The sequence below is a fragment of the Miniopterus schreibersii genome (assembly GCF_964146895.1).
Source record: "Miniopterus schreibersii genome assembly, chromosome: 11".
Classification (NCBI taxonomy): domain Eukaryota; kingdom Metazoa; phylum Chordata; class Mammalia; order Chiroptera; family Miniopteridae; genus Miniopterus; species Miniopterus schreibersii.
The window spans coordinates 53,144,067-53,168,262 of record NC_138111.1 but is presented as its reverse complement, the minus strand read 5'-3'; the positions used below and the strand labels follow the sequence as shown (position 1 = coordinate 53,168,262).

General features: G+C 36.5%; 1 protein-coding gene across 18 annotated transcripts in view; it reads left to right on the top strand.

Moving 5' to 3' along the window:
* The window catches only part of BNC2 (basonuclin zinc finger protein 2), a 402,482-nt gene that overhangs the window by 133,252 nt on the left and 245,034 nt on the right, over positions 1 to 24,196 (top strand). The window contains exon 1 of one of the 18 annotated variants that reach the window (XM_081151989.1): positions 16,364 to 16,443. The exons of the other annotated variants lie outside the window; for them this stretch is intronic. Within the exon in view, the coding sequence (XP_081008115.1) occupies positions 16,441 to 16,443 (3 nt within the window). The 5' untranslated portion in view covers positions 16,364 to 16,440. Of the gene's footprint in view, positions 1 to 16,363; positions 16,444 to 24,196 lie in introns of those variants that run through there. 18 annotated transcript variants of the gene reach the window in all.

Genomic DNA, 24,196 nt, shown 5'->3' with positions numbered 1-24,196 from the left:
ATTTGGGCTACCACAGCAGCACATACTCCCACTCCTGTGTCAGGGTTAAGAGCTGCGGCAAATCCTCCCTAACTAATTAGATGCTGAGTAAGGCATCTCTGAGAAGTTGGGGCAAAAGTGAATGGGTCACAGCCAACGCAGGATTGCAAGGACTCCAGTGATAGTGAAAGCATTCAAGTTTGCCAGGTCGTTGTGACACAGGGAGCTGATTCCAAAGGAACAGACCGTTACAGATAGTGAGCTGGCGTAATCCACTTCAATGAAAAACAAAAATGCTAGTGCTTCTTCCTTCCCACCTTATATGCATTACATGCGCTCACGTAAAGTTACATTGGGCCTCTACCCTTGTCAATCTGCAAAGCTTCTGAGAGAATTTTCCTTATAGACATGAATAGCTAATGACTCTATAGCTGAGGAGGTATTTCCTCAACTTGGGACTCTTGAGTAGAATGTATATATCAAAAGGAAAGACAGAAGAAACTGGAATTTGCTTTTAGCTTGTGTCTATAATTTGAATCTTAGTGTTTGAATTGATCTAGGAATTAACTATTTTCCCCCCCACACAATATTGTTAGGGAACTTTGTGGTAGTAGGGAGAAAAGAGTGAATCATGGGATGATTTTTTTCAGTGAGAGAAATTTTCTCTGAGACTCCTTGCTTGTTACTGTCCAAAGAACATGGAATATAATGGTTCCAAGATTTCCTTTCTCGTGAGGTTTTGGAGCCTGGTTTGTTACACGCCTAGAATGAATTCCTCACCATGTGAAAACCCTCTCGTATCTTTCATGGTATGTTTTTGCCACTACATAACCACCCTTCCCTAGGCCTTGGTCAGGAGATTGTGTGAGGATTGTAGAAAATGATTGATCTCACCCCTGTCTGCCAAAGCTGATGCCATTTTTATTTCCCGAAAAGCAGCTGGCTTCCACATTTTGCTTGGTGATCTTCATCTACTGAAGGACCGGGAGAGGAGGAGAGGGGGAGTTCAAAGACCCTTTCAGGGAACTTTGACATCTATTTTTAAGCTTTAGAGAAATAAAGGAAAGGAGTCATAATTCAGGATTAACAGTCTTTATCTCCTGGCATACAAGCAAAGCATTGTGTAAAAGAGGGAATTTTTCCCCTGTAAGATAAACTAGTAAACAGGTGAGAAAAATAAGATGAAAAAACAGTTCTCAGCAACACTAGCTCTAAGAAGTTTTGATATGTGCCTATGACATCCCCAAAATGATACCTGGGGCTGTGATATCCAAGGTACCCACATCTCACTGAGCATGACCTGTGCTGCCTTCTGCTTCCCCAGGTTTAAAAGAAAGTTTAGAGAAGAGGAAAAATAAAAGTATTGATTCTTTTTTTAATTTTGTGCATTCCTTGTAGGAAGTCTAGCAAATTTCATACTATACATTCAAACCCTAAGGTGAAAAATTTATGACCGGAGTTCATTTGGGTGAGAACAGCGTGCAGTGCCATTCTGTTTAAACACTCTATGTAGCATTTCATGCCGCAGAGTCAGAGATCAGAAGAGAGGGAGCCCTGTATCAGTTTTTCATTCACAGAGCCTTCCTTAATGGAAATGCTTGTGGAAAAACAATGCATTACTCAAACCGGCTAGCTTAGAAATCAAATTCTCAGCTTATTAATCATCATTCAATTAACAAAAAAAGAATTGATCCTTTAACAACAAAATAATATCCTTTTGTTTTTCTTTAATTAAGCCCATCAGTTTTTCATTTCTCTCTGTTAAGAAAATGAAAATAATCTTGAACAGTAGGAAGTTACTCATTGAAACACTGATTCTCTTGAGCATATCTGACATCTTATTTACTCAGTAATTTTGAACTGTGTTGTTATTTTGCTGCTATCTTAGGGTTTGTGTGTTGCTGAGGGGGGTATGATTTAAATCTCATTTCTATTTGGTTGGCAGCATTTACTTAATGACCTAAATACGTGGTTGGTCTGTTCTTTCTTCCGCTTCCTGTTCCCATAGACCTGATTTCTTTCTTACTTTATTCTCCTTTCACCTCATCTCTCTTTTTCTGAATGTCTCCTTACTTGCACTGGCTCCTTTTGCCCTAATATGAAAGAATTGAAATGCACCTGAAACGTAACAGTAATTGAATAAGGCGTCTTTTTGCCAATACATCATTCGGCAGAGTTATGGGAAAGAGGTGCCACCCTCAGATGTGGTCCTCAGTGTGTAAGTGCTGACAGGAGGACTGTCCCGAGTTTTGCTATGTAAGGGTTCTTTAAGTAAGGGCGTGATAAAAACGTGTAACCAGGGGCCCAGGCTTATCATTCAAAGGCGCTGAAAGGCAGCTCAATTTGATCCTTCGCCTGTGTAAGAAAGTACTTAACTGAAAAGAGATTTTGCTTTTCTATTTCTCTTCTTTTTTTTTACAAAAGCAATTCTTGGATTTATCATTTTGTACAGTTAAACTTCCATCTACACAAGAGAGAGCATTTCCTTAGAAGGAGGAAAACGTGTCAAGTTTTCCTTTAGTAGGTTGAAGGTACGACTCTGAGACAAACTGCAGTTAATTAATGAGCTACCTGAAACATTTAAAAAAGGAATCGAGATGATGGCAGAGCTAATATTAATGGGTGGCATTATGAAATTGAAATTTAAAACACGCAGTGTATATACATAACACAATGAATGTTCACTACTATTTTGTATTTAATAAATTTTAACTCATTGTCTTACATGGCAGAGAGATTGTTAAAAGTTGACAAGATTAAAAAATGTCATTCTATATGGAAAAGACACAGCTTTCAGTATTGTATCTGCTGTGCTTTTGTGTGACTGTCGTGAATTTTTCAATTTTATTAAGGTGTCTTTTAGCGGCTGTTTGTTCTCTAGACAGTTCTTTAGGACTCATTTTTGATCAGAGTGCCTGAACTGGGTGGGGGTTTGAAAATAAAAATTTCAGGATAATGAATATTTTACATGCCCCAAATAATGACTTTCAGCTGGCTTAATATAATAATTAAAATGAGAACCTTCATTGGCAGGGTTTTAATAATTTTTTTCTTCCATTATAATTTAAGCAAGAAAGATTTCATTGACTTAAATCATTAGGATGGTTATTTGGGTCACCTAATCAAGCATAGGGAAAGAAAGCTGCCCACTACTGTGCCCTATTCCAGTGCCAGAGGGCAGTGGATATGATGGGAGGCCATGACAAGATATGGGAAAATAATTATACACTGAACGTATTCATGGAAGTGTCCCTTTAGTGAGAATGCCTGCAGACACTCTCTTTGTTGATCTCTTGTCAGAACCTAACTCAAGTCAGTTAGGTTATCTGCTGCTTTATCTAATACCACTTTTCTTTTATTCTTTCTTTTTTAGGTATAAGTATTATTAGAGTACCAGAAAGAACCCAAACCAAAACCCGGCTCTATACTTTGTGGAAAGACTTGCTTTCTTGCTATGGAAAATAGTAAAAATCCTATATTGTCACATGGTAGTACACTTATATGTGGAGCACAGACATACACAAAGTCTGCATCTGTCTACTGGTTGGTTGTGGAAATTAAGTGATTTATTTCTAGGTTTGTTGAGCAATTGTTAATGGCTGCCTCAAATGCAGTGAGAGTGTGGGTTGGCTCACCCTAAAAGGGAATTCTACATTTTAGAAATCTCATTTGAATGATTCCTTATACTTTGTAACCATTTTGCTCCATCAGCATAGCTTTTTAGTGAAGTTCAGTGTTATTCATTGGGAAATAGTGAGATTGATTCATATTATGATGTGAGTTATTGTCATTTTCAACCAGTGAGGAACTATGGTTCCTTTAAAATAAGTTAGAACTAAGCTAGGAGGAGAGATACCTTTGACTCAGACCTCTAATGTCTCATCATTTCCCTTCCCAGATATTTTTTTGTTTTGTTTTCTTGGACAACTTTGGAAAGTAATCATGGGACTGAATAAATCTTAAAATATGTTACCAATCCTATCATCTACTAAACAGAGTTTATTGTAGAAAATAATTTTTTCATTTTTACTTTATTTTGGACTTTTATTTTAAATTAAGTAGAAAGGATAGAAGAGAAGTCCTACATCTGGGAAAGCTTGTTTCAGTAGCCAGACTGGAAGCCCAAACCCTGGCTTCATACAGGTGAGATGTGTTATGGGAATAAAGGCCTTATGCATTTAATGAACCCTGCCTGCCTGTCAGCTTGGTTTTTCATACACTGTTGTTGTTCAAATAAGAAAAAGAGTGTTCACAACCTGTGGTGAGATTAGAGTAATGAAAATGAAGTGTTAATCTGTTGATAGCAAGCCCATCTCATATCCTGCATTCTGGGCCACATTCATGCGTGTATAATATATTCCAGGTTTTCTCATGACTGGAGAGGCTTGGATGTTCATTATATTAAAAACACCCTTTTGGTAAAAAGTGATAAGTTACTTATTTTAACTTGTACAAATAGTTATCTTAAATTATTTCTTAATAAACTGACAGTTGCTTGCCTTTTGAGTATTCTGATAACCCATTTTTCTGTATGTGCCAGTGTTCCTGTACTTTTGGTCTATTTATTTATTTATTTTACAAATGCAGGATGCTGAAATGAGCCTTACCATAAGCCTAGCTTGTGATACCATTTTCTAGAAATTGGTGATTAATAGAAATAAGGAAGGAATAAAATGAGCATAATTCAAAGAACATAGGTTAAATATTATTAAACATTCATTATCTCACTCTTTAATTTTCCTCTTAAAACAATAAAGTGCAAATAAAAATAACAAGTCAGGAGTCTTCTAGAACTACTTTCCAGTCAGCTGCCATGATGTGAACCTGAGCAGATCATCTTGAAGCTTTGGTCATCCTGCATGGGAATTAATTTGTGTGTGTGTGTATTTCCATAAAATTCCCTTTCTAAAATATTATAGTAAATAGATCAATATGAATATAATGAATTACACTTTTCCAAGAATTCATGTTTAAACTTTTTTTGTTTTGGCCATTTTATTCATTATTTATTTGAGACTTCATTTTGTTTTTTCTAGAGCTATAGAATTAAAGAAGAAAGAGACTAAGTTTAGTCTTACATTATACCAAGTTGTTTTAAAGAAAGTAATGTGAACATTTGTATGTATGCTATCCCTTAGGATCATCTCTTCAGGAAACACCTTACAGAAGTATAAAAGGGGTGGGAGAAGTAAATTAATAATCAAGTTCCAGGTGTCTGCTTCTGATTGCTCAAATTTCAAACATAATGGATATTAAGGAAAAATGCTTCCCGTAAGGAATATATTATATTGTCATTCAGATACTGGGCCCAGGACTATATTTATGGAGCTCATACTTACGGCATTTTCTCCTTTCCTACTCAGCTGGGAGTCACGGAATGAAGTATGATCATAATGATTTTGTGAACTGTTTACTTAAAGTTGTTCAAGTTTTTAAGAATCAAGAGAATTTGAGGATTAAAGTCTGATTGTGAAGTAAATTTGGCATATGTTCAAGGGTTTCTTTCTTAAGGTGGAAATGGGAGAAAAATGCTTCTCTCTGAGGAAGGAAACACCTAATTAAAAAATAATCTTTCAAGAATGTGAGCCAATGATGAAACATAATTTCAAAACACTATACTAAAGTTGATTTAAATTTTACTCATTTGCATAAGTTGGAATATGTCTGATCATAGCTTATTTAGTATACTTCTATACAGCCACAGTATACCCAAGATTGCCTCTTACAATATAGTTGAATGAAGCAGAAAGGTACTTTCTTTCCTCTGCTAAAGAGGGTGCTTTTAATTTGTTTGTAAAAATCCACTAATAGGTAGAAAATGCTGTGTTGTTGTGGTTGATTAGAAATCGAGATATTTAAAAGATTTTTTCCCCTTGCATTTGCTTTCAGTTAAGGGAAAAAAGCAAGTAGTGCTTGGTGACTTTGTCATAGACATCTGCTTTTAGGTAATAATCATTTTTAAGGAAATCTGCCGTGACTTTTGGGGTCATTTGAACCTGCAATAATGTCTATTTAATATAAGTATAAATGTCAGATTGTGGTGTACATGTGGAGCCAGTAAAGATGAGTATTTGCTCCGATAATGTTCATGCATCCTAAATGTTGACTTTAAAATTTACCTTGAAGATGTATTCTATTTTCACATTAGGGTCAGTTTTCACTTAAGTACACGATCTTTCTAGAAAGGAAGTGCAGAAGTGTTAACATGTGAACGAACAAAATGGATGTAGATCTGAGTAATAGTTTGACATGAGCATCTTTTCTGGGCTGCAGAGAAGAATGTGGTTGATTTAAAACCAATGTAAATATTTGTCGAACCACTGTGTAAGACCAGACCATCAGTTCTGGATCTGCTTTTTAAAAAATTTTAATTATGAAAATGAGTTTCTTTTGCATTGCACTTACATTTTATTGAACAACTGTAGTTTTAAATAAAATCGTCTACCCACTGTCTTACATTGTGTAAGCCCACATACGTATTTTTACATCTCTGTTACTAGATAACTCTTTTCTTCCACAAACTGCAAACTCTCTGTGGAGTAAGTACTATGACATATTAAAAGATCAGGAGTTCCCTAAAAAGGGCCGTGCAGGGAGGGTAAGGTAAGTTAAATGTGTGGAGTCAGTCTGGTGGGGACTGTGGTGGACCAGAAAACTCTTGTGTCAACCACAGTGAAGTAGCAGCTCCTTAGCTCCAGCCAATTGTTGGCAGGTGGGAATGCAGGCCCAGTGTTTTGAGACTCCTCTTCTTCTTCAAATGGAAATCCAGAAATCCAGATTTTTATGTGAAATCTCCTGATTTTTAAATCTTGGCAACCTTTTCAAATATTTTTTAAAGTGTGTGGTCCAAACAAAACTCATCTGCAGGCTTTATTCAGCCTACTGGCTGCCAGATAGAAACCTCTGTTTTAGATAATATTTTAATGGATGAAGATAATAGTTTCATTGCATGTGATCATTCATCTTGGGAATTCCCCACTGGGATGAACTGAATTCTTTTTTTTTTTTTCCACAATTAAAAACAAAGTTTAGTAAATATATTTCTGGTGCTGATAGTTTTGATGTATAGCTTTTCTCCTTATGACCTGCACATATAAAGAAAAATAAAATGTGAGCAAAACAAAAAATGGTCAAATGATTTTAATAAAAGTTACAGAAAGTAACAATTTTAGAATTAGAGGGGAAGAAAGGGAGATTTCTAGATTCTGAAAAGAATCCCACGATTTGTGTCAGTCATTGATGTAGATGAAAAGCTGAATTCAACTGTAAAAAACTTTTCATCTCACCTTTAATCAGTGGGTTTTTGTCTCTGATTCTTTGTGGGATTGCTGTAATTTACCAGGCAATTGATTATGATGTCATGAGAAGGAGATTGACCACAAGGGGAAAACTTCACCATACTAATTTGTGCAAGGCCAATATTTTATACAAGCTTCCATAAAACATTTATATTCTGTAAGATGAGAATTTCAATGTTTGTCTAAACTTTTGAGGGGGCTCTTTAAAAGAAATAATCTATTTATAATTGAAATTCTCCAGGCAAATCAGATACCAACATTTTCGACAGAACCAGGTAATTAATTGGTTTGAATTTCAAATTGAAGGTCACCCTGTTATTGATTTTCGTGGGAACAGGAAACAACATCTTGTTAAAATGATCTGCAAATGAGGCCTAGGTGTGCTTAGGTTCTGTCCAGGGTCTTGTTGAGCAGCATCACTGGACAGTATCAGACACCAATCAGAAGGGAGTCATCTCTGATGTAAACATAGCAAGCTGCTGGTTTGCTTCCATAACTGCAGAGAACAGTTGAACTGGAGAAAAGACCAGAGATTAACAGTGTGTTTTATAGTGAGTCAGGTATTTCAAATCAAGCGACTGGTGCAGCTTGTTACGAAGCATCTGTAAGCTTGTCAGAATGACATTGGTATGCCATGTTCTAGAAGTTCAGAATCAATGCAGCTGTGACCACTTTCAGAAACCTTTCAGCTGGGACTTAGATAAAATGTTTAATACAAGGGGAGGGAAGCACTGAAGTAAAAAGGGTGGAACGGAGGGTAAAAGAATATGCCTTTTTAGATGCTATTAATTTTTATAAAATAACATTTGGGCCTTGTATTAGATGCATAGATTTATTGTTCCATGTGCCAGGCTATTTTAAAGCAGTCATTTCTCTCTCTGCTGTGTTTACACTTAAAAAAAAAAGTCTAATGTGAAGGTAACATGAACTAAGTGGGTGGCGAACATTATGCCTTTCTAAACCAGAATAAGTATTTTAATTTTAGCTGTGCTAAACAAGTTGGAAACTTAATGCAGCGTCTTCTTATGGTTCAAAGTAAAATTCTTGAAAAGGGCAAGCCTTCCATTCTAAATACCCTGGAGCTGTTAATGCAGTTATTTCCAGGTTGACATAGTTTTGTGTAGGCATGACAGTGGCACCCACCATCTACATTAAGCCTTAACATTCCACAGAACCATTTCAAGTTTATTATGAGCTTCAAAGCCTGCTCATCCCTCGGAGAATATCAAGTTTAAGCATGTCACTTTGCCATAGTCACAGTTAACTTTCTTAAATCAAAAAAGTACCTTTCTTGAATCAAAAAGGCTGATTTCTACAGGTGATCCTTGAACAAATTTCTCAGTTCAGTACAGATTCATTTTTCTGACCCACTGTTGCTGCCCTTTTGAATTCTGTTGATTCATCCTGTTAACAGTGGTCGGAAACTACCCCAAGTAAAGCAGGGCTCATCACAATTTAAAGCTCTGAGATGATGTCAACATTCTTTTTTAGCTTTATTCCTGGAGCTCAAGTCATTGATCCCATTTTTACCAATGCCCGTTTGGATTTTCACTGCAGTACCTAACAATGTTGCTAAGGGAGAAAAAGATCCTGTTGCTGTTCCAGTGCTTGGGCTTCTGGACACCATGGAAGGCTAAAGCTTTAAGAATGTAGTCTGTTTAGCCTGATCTCATGGTACACTGCTTCTCTTCTTAAGGAAAGGAATCCCCCATTTCCTGAATGTGAAATGCCTACCCTTTTGGAAGCTTCTGGTCTTTAGTTCCTACCTCAGTTAATAAACCATCCCTGTCTATACCTTGCATCTCAGAGATGGAACTTGACGGACTAGTCAGCATTGCAAAGGTCACTCTAAAGCTATTGGCAGAACACACTGCCCTTTGTTGCTCAGTGATGATAATGCTACTGTAGCAGTTAACTGGATGTATTAGACTGAGTTACTTTTCCAGAATACCAAATTATCTACTTATTTCTTCTAAACACCTGATAGAATGCCCATTCACAAGCTGTCTCACTGTATTTTCAAAAGGGATCCTAACGATACTTGAAATATCAGTGCTTTGGTCGTAGGAGGGAATCATATGCAGAGTGTGTATCCATTGTATTGTTTTGTTTCGGTGAAAATACTTCTAAGTTACACTCATGTTTTAGAGTTTTCATATTGTCTGGAACAAATAATATTCTAACAAATCTGAAAATTCAAAGCGTCCCGAAGCTTCCTTATGGTAGGTATAATTTTTCTTCTGTTAGTGTAACAATACTTAATATCATGTTATAAATTGACTTTTTTTTTAAGGAAAAAAAACACCTTATAAAACTTCATTTCCTTTCATGTTTTTTTACACAAGTATAAAATGTGGAAATAGCTTTTTGGTTTCAGGTTTTAACCTTAAACATAGTACAAAAGTGGGTTTCATCATATATTCACATTTACTTACTGAAATATTAAATGATATTCAAAATTACATAGGCATAGTTAATAAATAATCAAGCTAATTATTTGAGGCAGGGGAAATGATACTAAAAATAGTTTTATATTTTGCATGCTTACATTGATTTTGTGGCTCCAGTATAATCTTGATATAATTTCTGGTACACAAGTAGCATCTTTGCCTTAGTTCCCATTTAAATAAAAATGAGTAAAGACCCAAAGTGCTAAGGTGCTAGTGACTTTTACTGGTTATTTTCACTTATGCATATACTTGAGGCTACCCAGCTTTCCCCAAAGTGTGATGTGCCACATACTCTTCCCTCCCCAAGTTGTTTGGTCCTAATCGGATTGGTTAAGCAGTTTAGGCATTTAAAATGACTTCCTCTTTGGTTTCAAAATGAATAAGTGAACACTCAGAGAAATCCCTTTAATTTACCTTTTAGTATCTTTGAATAGAGCAGGTTTTGTCCTGCCTTCCTTTCATGCATTCATTCAGTTGTTTCTTACGGAGCTTGATAAACACAGCTAAAGTAGAATATATTCCCTCTTCAAAATAATGGGATAAAACAGTGTTCAAATAATTTTTTTGTTCCAGTAATTCGATAATCAAAGACACTAAACAAAATGATTTAAAATGGAATGGTTAGCATTAAGTTCAGAGAATGAACAATATTTGAAAACAGATATAGTGACACAGTTTTATGTTGCGAGCTCTTCATGACCTAAACATTTGTTGAAAGGACTTTCTTTTTGTTTACCCTAGAGGTATGTTTATCTTAGAATAATAATCATTTCATGCTGTTCATATTTTTTTTCTAGTTGACCCATTCTCCAGACCTTTAAAAAACATTTTAAAGTGGATGTAAATTCCATTTTAATTAGACCAGTGCAATCTAATACTGCAACTAGCCAGGAATGGAAGAAACATGCTGGAAGTTAATACAACCCAAATCAACCATAGCCAGATAATTCCCCTGATCTTTGTAACAACCCCCTTACCCACCTCCACAATTAAATGATCCTGTTGTTCTGGAGTTTCAACAAGACATTTAAGGTTCATTTAAAAAAAAAAAAAAGATCATCCTTTACAGGATTCTTTGCTCTTGAATTTCTCTTCCTTTCTTTCCCTTGCCACACAGCTGTCACTGGTATAAGAGAAAGACTGGGGGGAGGGGAGGAGGAAGCCCTGTTCAAATCGTGTCACGTAGCACTAATTCATCTGCTCTCATTAGAGGGAGCGAGGGACAGCAGTGATGGCCAAGAGCTGCACTCCACACATGACACGCGAACAGTTTGGGGAATAGAAAATTGCTTTCTCAGGAAGCCCAGCCAATTAAGGACTTGACCATATTGAATGTCAAGTGTTAATTTAGGTTTTTCTTCATTTTCCCAGTAGTAATGCGGGTCCTGTGATGAGCAAATACATGTCAAGTAAAAGTTGATTGCATGAAGGACCTGGGTATTATATGTCACTGACAAGTCACAAATGTACTGAAGTCTTTTAACCCCTTAGGTGAGTGTGGCGGGGGAGGAGGAAGGCGAGAATGGGATTAATGGTAACCATAATGATAAGAATAGATAGTTTAAGTCGGGTAGCTTGGATGGGACAGACAGTAATGGTAATTCATGCAAAAACCTGAGATAGGACAAATCCTAATCTCAGGGCATAGAAGACCTTGAAATACACACAATACTATTCTTTCCCATTGTAAACTTACTGTGCAGAGGATATATTGTCTTCTAAGATTTTATGAAAAAGGAAAGGGTAATCTATGGTCTTGACCTAGGAAATTCCTTATTAATTATCTCCTTTGAAAGAAATAAAACATTTATTAAATAATTATACTATTTTGGACATTTTAACCTTTGGCTCAGTGTAGCTGTAATATTTCTGGCTATTTACTTATAATTTCAGTGTCTAATCAAATAATTCATATAAAAAATGACTGTAATGGTGTGCCATAGAAAAGATGCAAAAGATTGAATGTTTGTTCTCTGTCATGAGTATCTCTGTGAGGCTGTGTTTAGTCAGTAGAAACTGGTGGAAAGTCCATCTTTCTCTCCTTTCATTCTGTGCCCAGTTGTAGAAGGGAAGGGATTTAAGCTTCAGGGAGTGAGGTAACTTTGCCTTTTTAAAAACTAAGTGTTGAACATTGCCCATCATATATAGAATCTCATTTCCATTCATCAGCATTCATTTACATATGAATGTCCCCCAAATAAGAGAATGTCTGTTTCTGTTGCAGTTGTACAAGTAGCAAATAAAAATACCCCCACAGTTTAAAACACTGCTGCAGGTAGTTTAAATAATCTTAAAGTGAAACTCAGAACAGTTACTCACAATCTGGCTATGTTTGATTCTTTTTATGTAGAACCACTTTCCCCCTTCATATCCTTGAAGGTGTGATCTTAATTAAAACACTTTCTTGAAACTTACTCTCTTTTATTTACTCCAGAATTTTAACACACTTGGCCTTTGTTGACAATTCTTGCACCTTGAAATTTAAGTCTGATAATGCTTTAATTTTGGCAGTAAAAATATTAACAGCCTTCTCTCCCTCAGGTTAGAAATTGTGCTATCATTATATTAAAAGTTAGCTAAATTTACACTCAGGAACAATCAGGAAACAATGCCAAGAACTTGATGTTTAATAAAATAGGTTTTTCTTAGGAAAGGAACATTAGGCTCCTGAATGCAGGGATGTAATATCAGTTCCTCCACATCTCCCCTCCCTGTCTCAAAGAGAACCAAATAAAATAAGCTTAGCCCTCCCTTCCCTTCCTATTTTGATAAGCTCTGTTATTGGAACTCCGGTGGCATTGCACGAGTACTGTTTAATTACAATCCAATTGTCAGCAGCTTCTCTTCCGCTGGGTGTGCTGAGAGACTTAAGTAAGTTTCTGTAAAGTAAATTCTGATGATGGCAGCTCGGGTTGCTGATTCAAGTTATTCCTTCTCTTCTGTGTCACTTTTGACGGATGGTACCTAATGCAATCAACCACGGGCCAAGAAAGCCTTTTCTTTGGTTGCGTTAGTAACTGGACCAGGAGTCCCCCTCCTCCTAGATCTCTCCATCAGATGCTCACTCCTCCTTGCCACCCCCACCAATACTTCAGCCCAAATAGGAAAGCAAAATGAACCGCAGTCGAAGCCTAGGACAGGCTTTTCCTAAATCTCCATTTCCCTGTGGTGAAGCCGAAGCTGCCTCCCTTTGCGTGCGTTTTTGATAAATTTAAGAAGTCAAATCGCTGACACAGATAGATAATCCGAGTGTATAGGGTGAAGAGTTATAAATTAACACATTATTCCCTCTTAATGTGAAATACTTGAGAATGCATTTTCTCAGTCCCCTGACATCTACCCAGTGAGGGCTCACATTGTACTTTTCAAGTGGCATTGATTTGTTAAAGCGCTGAATTAGCATCTCCAGCCAGCTGCTTGATCCACTGTTGTGTCTCGGGCTCCAATTCCTCTTCTCTCCCCCAGCCATCCCTTTCTCCCCTTCAGTCTCCCTTTTCTTTTCTCTCTCTTTTCCAGCTTCTTTCCATTTTGCTCCTCCCCATCTCATTCTTATTCTCCTTCTCTCTCACCCCCTTCTTTCCCGTAGCTTGCTTTTCTTTCAGTCTGTTTCCACCACACAATCTTTCCTTTTTTCTTCCTTCTCTCTTTTACCCTTACATCTTTCCTTTCACATCTCCTTACCTAAGGCTTGCCCTCACTCAGGTTTAGAGTCTGTTAACTGCCTGTGTGTGGGATAGTGGTAGTTGCTTTAGCCAATCCCATAACTCCAAGGGGACTCCTGTTGAGAAGAATAAATTAGCATGTGCATGTTTGTGCTCACCTGTTTTGCTTTCTAGAAATTAAAAGGTAAACTGACAAAACTTTTGAACTTGTATTTTTAAATGTCATTTAAGATAGTAAAATTTTATTTTGGTTAAACAAAAATGAAAATCACCTGTGGTTATCACAGATTTTGGTCATGTCACAACTACCCACCAAAATAAGTTAATATTTTTGCAAAACTTTGGAATTTTTGCAACCTTTTGCATTTCAGTGACTTACCGGTTCGACTTTCTTTTCTAGCAGGTTCTGTATTGTTCTGATTCCATTTATTTGTAATGGCACAATTTCATATAAAATATGATTTCCTCATTACGATGCATCACTGTGCCATAGCAATGAATAGATTATGAAATTGGTTGACGATTTGCGTAGAAATAAAATGAGACTGGTTATCACTTCTTTTAGTGATGTTTTTCCAAGTTCCAGAGGTCTACAGAGGAAATGCATAACAAATGAGGGGGGTTAACATGGTGCATGTGCAAGTCCGCAGACCTGCGCTCTTTCCTTTGAATATTGGTCCAAGATACTTTAGGATCACTGTCTTGATCAGTTTGACATGAGCAAAAAAAGTATATCTGCCTGGATTTAAATAGAAATTATCCTCTGTAATTTTAGTCTCATGGCTCCCTGCACTGCTGTTTTCAATTTTACTAGGTTTTCCACTAGTAACATCAAAATTGAAATTTGAATATACATTGATAATAAACCAGATTACTTGAAAAAAATCAAATGCTTTTATTGCTGTGTTTTATATAAATTAAAATGACAGTTTGATTTCAGCATTTACATTTTGAAATGGAAATATTTTCATAGGTTTTGATAATCTTTGCTTTTTCTGTTGAGTTGATTTCTCAGCCCTTGCCCTCCAAGTCAAATATAATTCCTTTTTAAAAAAAAGTTAATTGGCTGTCCTCCTATCTAGAATTAACATGGCTTGGCTAAGGTGAAGGGGGTTCGAATGACTTTGAAGGCATGATAATGTCTGCTTAAAGGAAAGAAAAAGAAAAAAAGTCCTTTAATAGGGTGTAAGATTAATTCCAGCTACTAAGGAGACAAAAATTACGCTAAAGAAGACAATTTGGTTTTATTTTATATGTGCATGTTAACTTGCTTGGAGAGCATCATTTTGTATTTTTGGTTAATCTCTTAGATGAAATAAGGCGTTCTTTGTTACTGGGGGGGCCATGGCTTCACTCAAGGAGGTTAAATTTAGAACACCTGATATTTTTTGCAGGGCTAATCACACCTCACCTGGCTGTAGTTCAGGGTCATGGCAAGAAAGAGGGATTTGCTGCTTTTTAGAACTGCCTGGGACTGAGAGGAGGAATAACAAGATAAAAATAATAGGGCAAGAGTGAATGTGCCCCATCTGAAAATAGTTAATGATTAGAAAGGAAAAAAACAAATAATCGCAAAAGTTAAAAAAGAATCTGGAAGGCATACTTTAATGGTGGGCGAGAAGTAGAAGATAAAAAGAAAAAGGATGTTTGGAGGGTGAAATTATGGTATCTGGTAACTTAAAAATTAATATTGTTGTATTGGTTTTAAACTCCTAATTGGCATCGGAGTTTAAAATTAATTAAAACATTTAAAAACTTTAAATGTGATTTTAATATTTCATTTGCACATATCTTTTTTCTTATTCCTTAGTTTTTCAGTTATGTTCCTTGGAAGGTAGAAATCTCTGCGCAAGTAATAAATCAATAAATCCATTTTAAAAAATTAATTTGTTGCTTGTACTTGTACCACATGAAATGGTTAAGTATGGATGTTGTAGAGTACACCACCTTTAAGTTTTTCTCTAAAATTCTCAGGAGAAATCAGAATTATTTCTCTTTTTGTGTTTTGTAAATCTAAATTAAATGTCACTTAAATGGGAGAGAACTGGCAGCTTTGATAAGTAGTCCCCAAAGCAAACCATTTTGTCAGTAATCATAACCTAATTATGAATGCAAATGTAAAGTTTGTTTTTAAAAAGTCTAAAGCAAACAAAGGAAGAAGAAAAACAGACCTCTACAACGCAAGGAAAAGGCATCCAGGCACTTAAACAGAAGACTTTCAATAGCATCAGTAATAATAAGAAAGAACCTTTGGCAGGGGTCCAAGTCCTGTTGAGAGGGAGCAGCAAATGGCCTGCGCAGTGTGTGGCTCTGCAGAAGTTCCAGAGTGACACACGCATCACAAGCAGGTCACATTGCGAGGGGTCAGGGGTCATGTTCAAGAGCAGAGTGTTGCTGGACGAGACTGAGGAAACAGAGGTGGCCCCTCTGTGCTCAGTGTGTGGGTCTGTGTACTCCTTTCCCGTCAGAGCTGGCCCAGCACAGCCAAAAAAGCGGTTCCTTGGCAGGGTTTAATGGCAGGATGATGTAGTCTGTTGTGACTAGTGCATTCCTTTCAGGTTAAACTAGGGAAATGGCATTGTGTTAAAATTCCAAGTCGCATGAATGTTTTATTGCCACAGTGCATTTGGCCCTCTAGGGGAGTGTGTGGTGGCGGGTGGGGGTGGGGGTGACTTAGAGACTCAGGAACTATCAGAAGAACACTTCCCTTGGAAAATTTTACCCACCGGCGTGAAGCTGATTTGCTGTGATGGTCACTTAGAAGGGTTTCGCTTTTTCCTAAACTGTGCCTTGCAGTCTGGACAATTAACAGCTGAAGAAAATATGACAAGACACACGCAAAGAGGTTGGGAGATAGGAGGAATGCGCCAGAAAGGAGCTGAGCTGAGCTGCCCTCTTGTGTAAACTGCCTGAGTGAGGGCCCCCTCCCCCGGCCTCGGTCCTTGTCTCCCCCACTCCACCCCCCTTCCCCAGCCTGTGTTTTGCTGTCTTCCTGAAGGCCAAGAGTGATCTGTTAACCTTGCACCACTGACTGGGAGGCCACTGCAGCTCATGGTACTGTATGTTACCATTACTACTCCCTCATTCTTTTTCACTGGCTGTTGTTTTTTTTTTTAACCATTTCTCTGTAATAACGGTTTATATTAGTCAGAGGGATACAATTTTGGAATGCAGAAGGTCCGAGTTTAAAACAAAACAAACTTAAGTATGGTGCTGTGTTTTTTTTCTTGGCGTTTAGAAGGGCTAAACCGAACCATTCTAATTCAATTGCAGCCAGAGGTTTCCAGTGTGATTTAAAATCAGGAATTCTGGAAATAAGGCAGTAAAAGATGCAAGTCATCTGGGTTGTGGCTCTTGTAAAGAAACTTGGTTGTGAAACCACGTGGGCATCTTCAGGATTTTAGAACATTTTCAGGCTTCGCAGTTTTCTCAGATGTATCCACTTTGGCAGATTGCTTTCACCCAGTCCCTCTCCAGGGAAACCCTACTCTTCTTATTCACTGTTCCAGTTTTTCTAGGCTTTACAGTTACTGTGGGTGTGTGTGTAAGATTTGACTTCAGTTGTAATTGTGCAAGTTACAGGTAACACTCAGGATTGCTTCATGATTTGATCTGATAAGAGTTAATTTATAATAGATTAAAATGTGAATGTATGGAATAGCCTTCTGTATTGCAGTGGGACTTTATAAAATATTTGTGCATCTGATTTCCTCCCCAATTACTAGAAGAAATATGGATTATTTTGGATTTACCTAAGGAAAGATATTTTAATAGTTTGAATTTTAGTTTTGAATTTTTGAATTGCCTATTTCTTTTCACTAGCAAACCATAATACTTTCCTTGTTTTCATGTTGTTATGTGTCATTTTCTTTTCCTTAATAATTCACACACACACACACACACACACACACACACACACACATTTTTGTATGTGTGCCTGTATGTGCATGTACCCTTTGATAACTGCCAAATAGATACAAGGAAAAATTTACAGAGTTGTTAAACTAAGATATTTTTCCATTGATAACTTATTTTTAAAAATGATATGTAATAGAAACTTAACTCAAGACTATACCACAGAAAAAGTAAACTGTAAACTGTGGGTGGGTCTGTGTGCCCAATTTATAGAATTTTTGGTACACGTTTATGATTTTGTCAAGATAGACCTGAGTTTAATCTGATTAATGCTGTCTATATGATGGTTTGTTCTTTATGAACCAATACATTCACATTGTTTATGGGAAATCTTAAACCAACAAGCAGTCTATAGTAAAATCAAGATTTTTATATAAAGACTTGGCACTTCAAATTTTAGACGAATTCATTATACATTTTCCCTTACCTTCTAGAGAGAGTACTCACTTTAATACTCATTTTACTCTGTTGGATGTAGTAAAATAATGATAGGACTTTTCTTTTGGTGATTTTTGCTTTTTGTTCTAAAGTGAAATTTACAGTAGAATATTAGACTTTCTTTTGTGCTGCATATTTTTTCCTTATAGCCAATTTCAAAATTATTTTTTTCCTAAATAGCAGAAAAACTTGTTAACAATACCAAATTAAGAAAAAAAATCTACCATGTACATATAGAGCATCTAAAAATATATTTGTTATCTTGATCATGGAAGCATTCATTTTAGATTATAAAAAAGATGATGTGGTTGTATTCAACCCTCTTCAATTTGCTTTATTAAAATTTTTCCTTTATAAACCAAGAAGCAAAGGGTGGAATTACTCTAATATTATGTCTCTCTAATAAGAAAATTAAAGTTGGCTTAGGATTTTTTTCCTAAAATTCAAACATTATTAAAATATTAATACTTGTTCTTTCAGCATTTTTCTATTTCCATTGTGCCAGATGGACAGTAGTGTTTGACTTTATAGAACTCTGTTGGGGGAGTTAAAAGATTGGATCTTGTGACCTTGGATAAGTCACTTTATCCCTAACCTTTATTTTCTCCACTTTTAAAGTGGGGAAAAAATACTTAGCTTGAGAATTTGTCAGGAACATGAAATGAGAAAACACATGTAAAGCTGAAGTACATGGTAGGCATTCAGTAAACCGTTGATCCATTTCTTTGAATTGGCCCTGTGTCAGACTTCCCTTGGGAAGCTTGAATTTTTGGAAACGAGAGTATATATTTTAATAAAATATTTTAATTTCTTCAGTTATCCCTAGGAAAGGAGATTATAGACATTTGGCAGACAACTTTTTCTATCTTTTTTATTTCTTTATTTTTTTTGAGCATCTCTTGTGCTATCCATTAGTCTTGCATTTTGGCCAGTCTGCAAAATTCTCACCAGCTTGGCCTTCATGGATGTCAGAGTGATACTATTGTCTCTGTGATATCAGTTATGGCTTATGGTAGACTAAAGGCAAAGAGGCATACCTAATTCTTTTAGGTTCTGTTTACCTTTGTATCATCAGTTCTATCATTTGCTTGAATTGAAGCTTCCTGCCTTATACACATTATCATTAATACTTGATAGTAGAGCTTGAATTTAAATTTTATAGGTAGGATCCCAGCCTCTGTCCCTGGCTTTGTAAATATTTACTTGTTTCATGGAATTTAGGTCACACTAAAGCTAATAGTATTTATACTTAGTAGAATTGAACAGAGTAGTAGCAAGCAACATACATGTATATCTGGGTAATATTTTATCTTTATTTACAGTCTTGCACAATTCCTCAAGTGTAGTTAAGGGCTTGGGAATATTTTGTTGAGCAAAATATAGTTCTTTTATTGTTTTTTTAGTCCTTGATTTTGTTTTTATCAAAAGTAATTGTGTAGTACATTTAATATTGTTATAGATGAACTTTGATTAGCATTGTTATTTTGCCTAGCATATTTTTTTTTGGTTAATCTTCACCAGAGGATATTTTTTCCACTGATTTTTAGAGAGAGTAGAAGAGAAGGAAGGAGAGGGTAAGAGACAGAGAAACGTCAATGTGAGAGAGACACTTTGGTTGCCTCCTGAATGTGCCCTAACCGGGGTCAGGGATGGAACCTGCAACCCAGGTATGTGCCCTGGACTGGGAATCGAACTGGGGACCCTTCCGTGCACAGGCTACGCTCTTACCACTGAGCCACACACTGGCCAGGGCTAATAGCTACTTTCTTTAGCCAACGCTAGTTTGGAGCACACTGCATATTAAGATCTAAAATAAATATTTGGGTTGGTGTTTACTTTTGCTTGTAACTAAGAGTAGAAAAAGAGGATTAAGAACTATTAATTTCATAGCTACAATGGGCCGGGTTGGTACCCATGCTATCTTACTGAGTTTACAAAAGCATTCAGGGTAGGTACAGTTATTTTCATTTTACAGATGAGGAAATAGATGTGTAAAATCTGTATTCAGCATGGTGGCCCCAAAGCCTTTTTTTTTTGGTTAATCCTCACCTGAGGATATTTTTTCCATTGATTTTTAGAGAGAGTGGAAGGAATGGAGGGAGTGGGGGAGAGAGAAATATAGATGTGAGAGAGACACATTGATTGGTTGCCTCCCACATGTGCCCTGCCTGTCAGGGCCAGAATCGAACCTGCAACCCAGGTACGTGCCTTTGACAGGGAATAGAACTCGTGACCCTTTGGTGTGCAGGCCGACGCTCTAACCACTGAACACACCACCAGGTCCCAAAGTCTTTGCTTTTTCCTCTGCCACATTCTTCATTCATCTATAACTTAAGCTATTAAAAAAAAGTTGTCAAACCCGCTGTTTCTTTTTTTTCCTTTCAAATTCAATTTTATAAGGAATTCACTATGTAAAAGTCAAAGCTTCTCTAGATGGAAAGGGGTACAGCTACTGAGTCTTATCTTTTAGACCTCTACTAGGATCCATGGACTACCCCTAACCATAGTCTGATGTCTCCACCCCCCAAAAAGGAAGGATAGCAAACTTTAGTTTCCCCACTTGGGAAATGAAGGTTTTATTTAGGAAACGGCAATCTCAGAGTAATTTTAAGAGAAAATATATCACCCTGGCTGGTTGTTGCACAATTGGTTGAGCATCATCCCATGCACCAAAGGTCGCAGGTTCGATTCCCAATCAGGGCACAAACCTAGGTTGCAGGTTTGATCTCTGATCAGGGCATGTATGGGAGGCAACCAATCGATATATGTTTCTCTCCCCTTCCCCCCTCCCCCCTCCCCCTCTCTTTCACCCCCTCCCTTCCTCTCTCTAAAAAACAAAAATCAATTAAAAAATATAAATATATGTATTTTGTTTGTTTTGTTAATATTCACCAGGGGAAATTTTCTCCATTGTTGTTGTGTGTTTTTTTGAGAGAGTAGAAGAGAGGGGGAAAGACAGAGGGAGAGAAACATCATTGTGAGAGACACATCGATTGGTTGCCTCCTGCACATGCAAGCAAACTGGAGACCCTTCAGTCTGCAGGCCAATACTCTAACCACTGAGACAAACCGGCTAGGGCTAAAAATATATTTTAAAAAAAAGAATATATCTAAGAGAAAAATAATGTGAGATAAATACAAATGTAAAAGAAATTACAGTGATATCATTGCACAGTTTTTCATATGTTAATTTTCAGGGCACAGATTTTGTTTAATATTTAGCAGTGAAATAAATTTGATGTGAGAAAAGTCATAAAAAAAATAACCAGTCACAGTTGTATGTCTAACTGGAGTGTATGCCTACAAATGTATTCAGACTCTGTTTCAGTTTGAAAATATTAAATAGTTTTTGTGCTCAGTATTATAAAATGGTATAGCGGATCTAAAAAAATATATAATATATGCATGTGTATATTGTATATTATGTATATTGTATATTACAATATATGTATATTGTAAGGATGGAGAATATGAATATGGATAGATCTAACTTTGAGAAAATAGTATAAAAACACACTATTTTAAATAAATTGCTTGTAAAACAAATACGGTGACATGGTAATTCTGTAATAGCTTTACAAACTAGGAATTTCAAGTTTTCTCACATGCTAAATTTATATTGGGATTTTATGTAGTACTTCATTAGCAATATAATTTCTGTTTTATTAGCATAGTGGGAAGAGTCCAGACTTTTGAGCCAGATGTATCTTCATTTGAATTTATTTATCTCTTCTTTATGTGACCATGGAAAGGTTATATAACCTCTCTGAACCTCAGTTATTTCATTTATAAAATGGAGCTTAGAAGTGATGCCTGTGAAGTTGCAAAGAGAGGGCGAGCTGTGTTGGCTGTTACTAGCAATTTCTTCTTCTGTAGTTCCTGTTGTAATTAGTTTGCAAGCCTTATGCAGTGTTCACTTAGCATCTCTTAATCAATGGTAGTACAGGGTTCTTAATACTCTTATCGTGTACATATTTGGCCTTTTCGATTACTAAGTTTAAAAAATACGTGTGCCTATCTTACAGAAGCTTACTTTTGTGGAAGAAAATGAGAGTGGACAAAACGCTCTCCTTTCTCTTCACTAAGAATCAGTCACTGAGCAGCATAATTCTAAAATCTTATGTGGCTTTTGGGTACTTTATGAACCTTTTTATGGTAAACCAGAAGCAAGACACTGACTGAATTAACACATTTCTGTCAAAGCACTATTCTGTTAACCTCTCCTTTCCTCCTAACCCGTGGATGCTTTTGTAAGGGACTTTTTTGATCCATTATGTGAGGTTGCCACATATTGTGGGGAATGCCAGTTCATAGATATTCATGTATTGGTGAGCTTAACAACCTTTCTCTCTTTAAAAGAGAGGAAAAGGAAGAAGCAAAATAGCAATAACAAGACCAACTCCCCGACCAAACCAAACAAAATCCAAAAAACATCTTATTTTCTGAAAAACTTAGTGCTTAATAAAATGAAGAATCTAAACTTTGCACCCTGATTTTAATAGTTTTAAACTTCTTTGACAGCCTTTGTATAAAGGATACATAGTTGTTGTGTAGATCTGATTTTAAAACTACAAACAGAATAAAAACTGTCTGAAAGGCTGCCACCAAGGAACCATTTTATTAACATCTTTTTAATCATCTTAATTTATATTTACATACAAATGTGTGTGTGTAGGGGGGTATAGATACTAGTCACATAAAGGGATTATGGATATGTAACTTCTTTTTTAAAAACTTCTGTCATAGATATCTTTCCATGTCTGTAAGTATAAATATTCAGCATCATTTTTAGTGGATTCCTAGTATTATTATTGTACCATAATTTATTTAATGAGTTTTTGGTTCATGGACATTGAGGTTGTTGCCAGCTCTTGTCTTTTATGAAGAATGGTGCTTCCATACGAACATTCTTGTTTGCACTTGTATTCTTATTTCCTAAAGGTGAATTCTTGAAAGTGGTGTTGCTGGGGAAAGAGGTATAATTTTGCACAATTTAAAACAGGGGTTGGCAAACCTTTTCTGTATTTCTGTGCCCAGATAGTAAATATTTTAGGCTACCCTATGGTTCCTGTAGCAACTATTCAACTCTGTCTCTGAAGCCACAAACAGCCATAGATTATATATGTAAAGGAATAGGTGTGGCTGCATTTTAACAAAACTTTATAACAGTAGGCAGCAGGGCAGCAGTTGGCTTTAGGACCAAATGTAGTTGTGTACTTTTGACTTGAAACAAAGGAGAAGCTATGTATGATTAGAGATGGAAATTTACCTCCTGTTGGCTATGAGCTGATCTTAGACATGCATTCCCATCTCAGGGCAGAATAATGGGCTGATTACTTTCTTTCCAGGTCTGTGGCAATCAGTACCTTTTTAGAGAGCTTACTTAAAGGAGGTTTTCATACCTGCCCCTACTCCGAAGCCTAGTAAATTTTAAGCTATATATAGGCCATTATATTTTATCATTCTATATTTCATATTTCAGTATATGTTGACAACTTGTGGGACAGAGAAAGACTTCCTAAACTTATATTTTAGGGTAGATGTTGTACATTTTCTCAGCATCTAGAAGATTGCTTTAATGAAGTCAGGTTTTAGATGTATCCTGGAATAAGCTGGAAGGAAAGTCCAGCACAAGAAGTATCATTTTCAGCAGATGTATACCGCAGATCAACGGGGTGACGTTGAATTAGTTACTGAACCTTTACAGGCTAAGTTATACTCAGAAGAATGCTCTGTGCATAAATAGTAACCTCCTTGTATCTTGAATTTCTGTGAAATAGGAATTATTGCCCCCTAACTGCCTTATGGGTATTTGTTGAGGATCAGGTGGAATAATGATGTAGTTAAAATCACTCTATTTGTAACATTGGGTCACTGGTGCCACTGTGAATTTTAAGAGATTTATTTATTATTTATTTTGCATGTACTTGTCTATCTGCTGTGTGTAAAGCAGTGTGGTAGGTGCTGTGGGAGAAAAGTAAATTAGTTCTTGGCCTTAAGGAGAGAAAAACACATAGTTCAAGTCCAAGGTTCTGTGATGCTCTGGGGAGGAGATCTCTGCTGCCTGGGGGTATCAGAAAACTTTGTGGAAGAAGTGGCATCAGGAAATAAGGAGATTTTCAAATGTATAATGTAGAGGAGGGTATTCTAAAAAGAGCAGCATGAGAACTATGTCAAGTTAGGAAAGCCCAAAGCAGTAAGCAAGAGACATCAAATTAGACTATCTGTTAAGTATTTGTCATGAAGGAAGAGGAGAAGATAAAGCTGGAAAGACAGGGTAGATCTAGCTTTTAGAGGGCCAGGAAGGACCTTTATTTATTTATATTGATTTTAGAGAGAGGAAGGGAGAGGGAGAGAGAGAGAGAGAGAAACATCAATGATGAGAGTGAGTCATCAATCTGCTGAACTCTTGCACAGCCCCCCCTGGGGATAAAGCCTACAATCCAGGCATGTG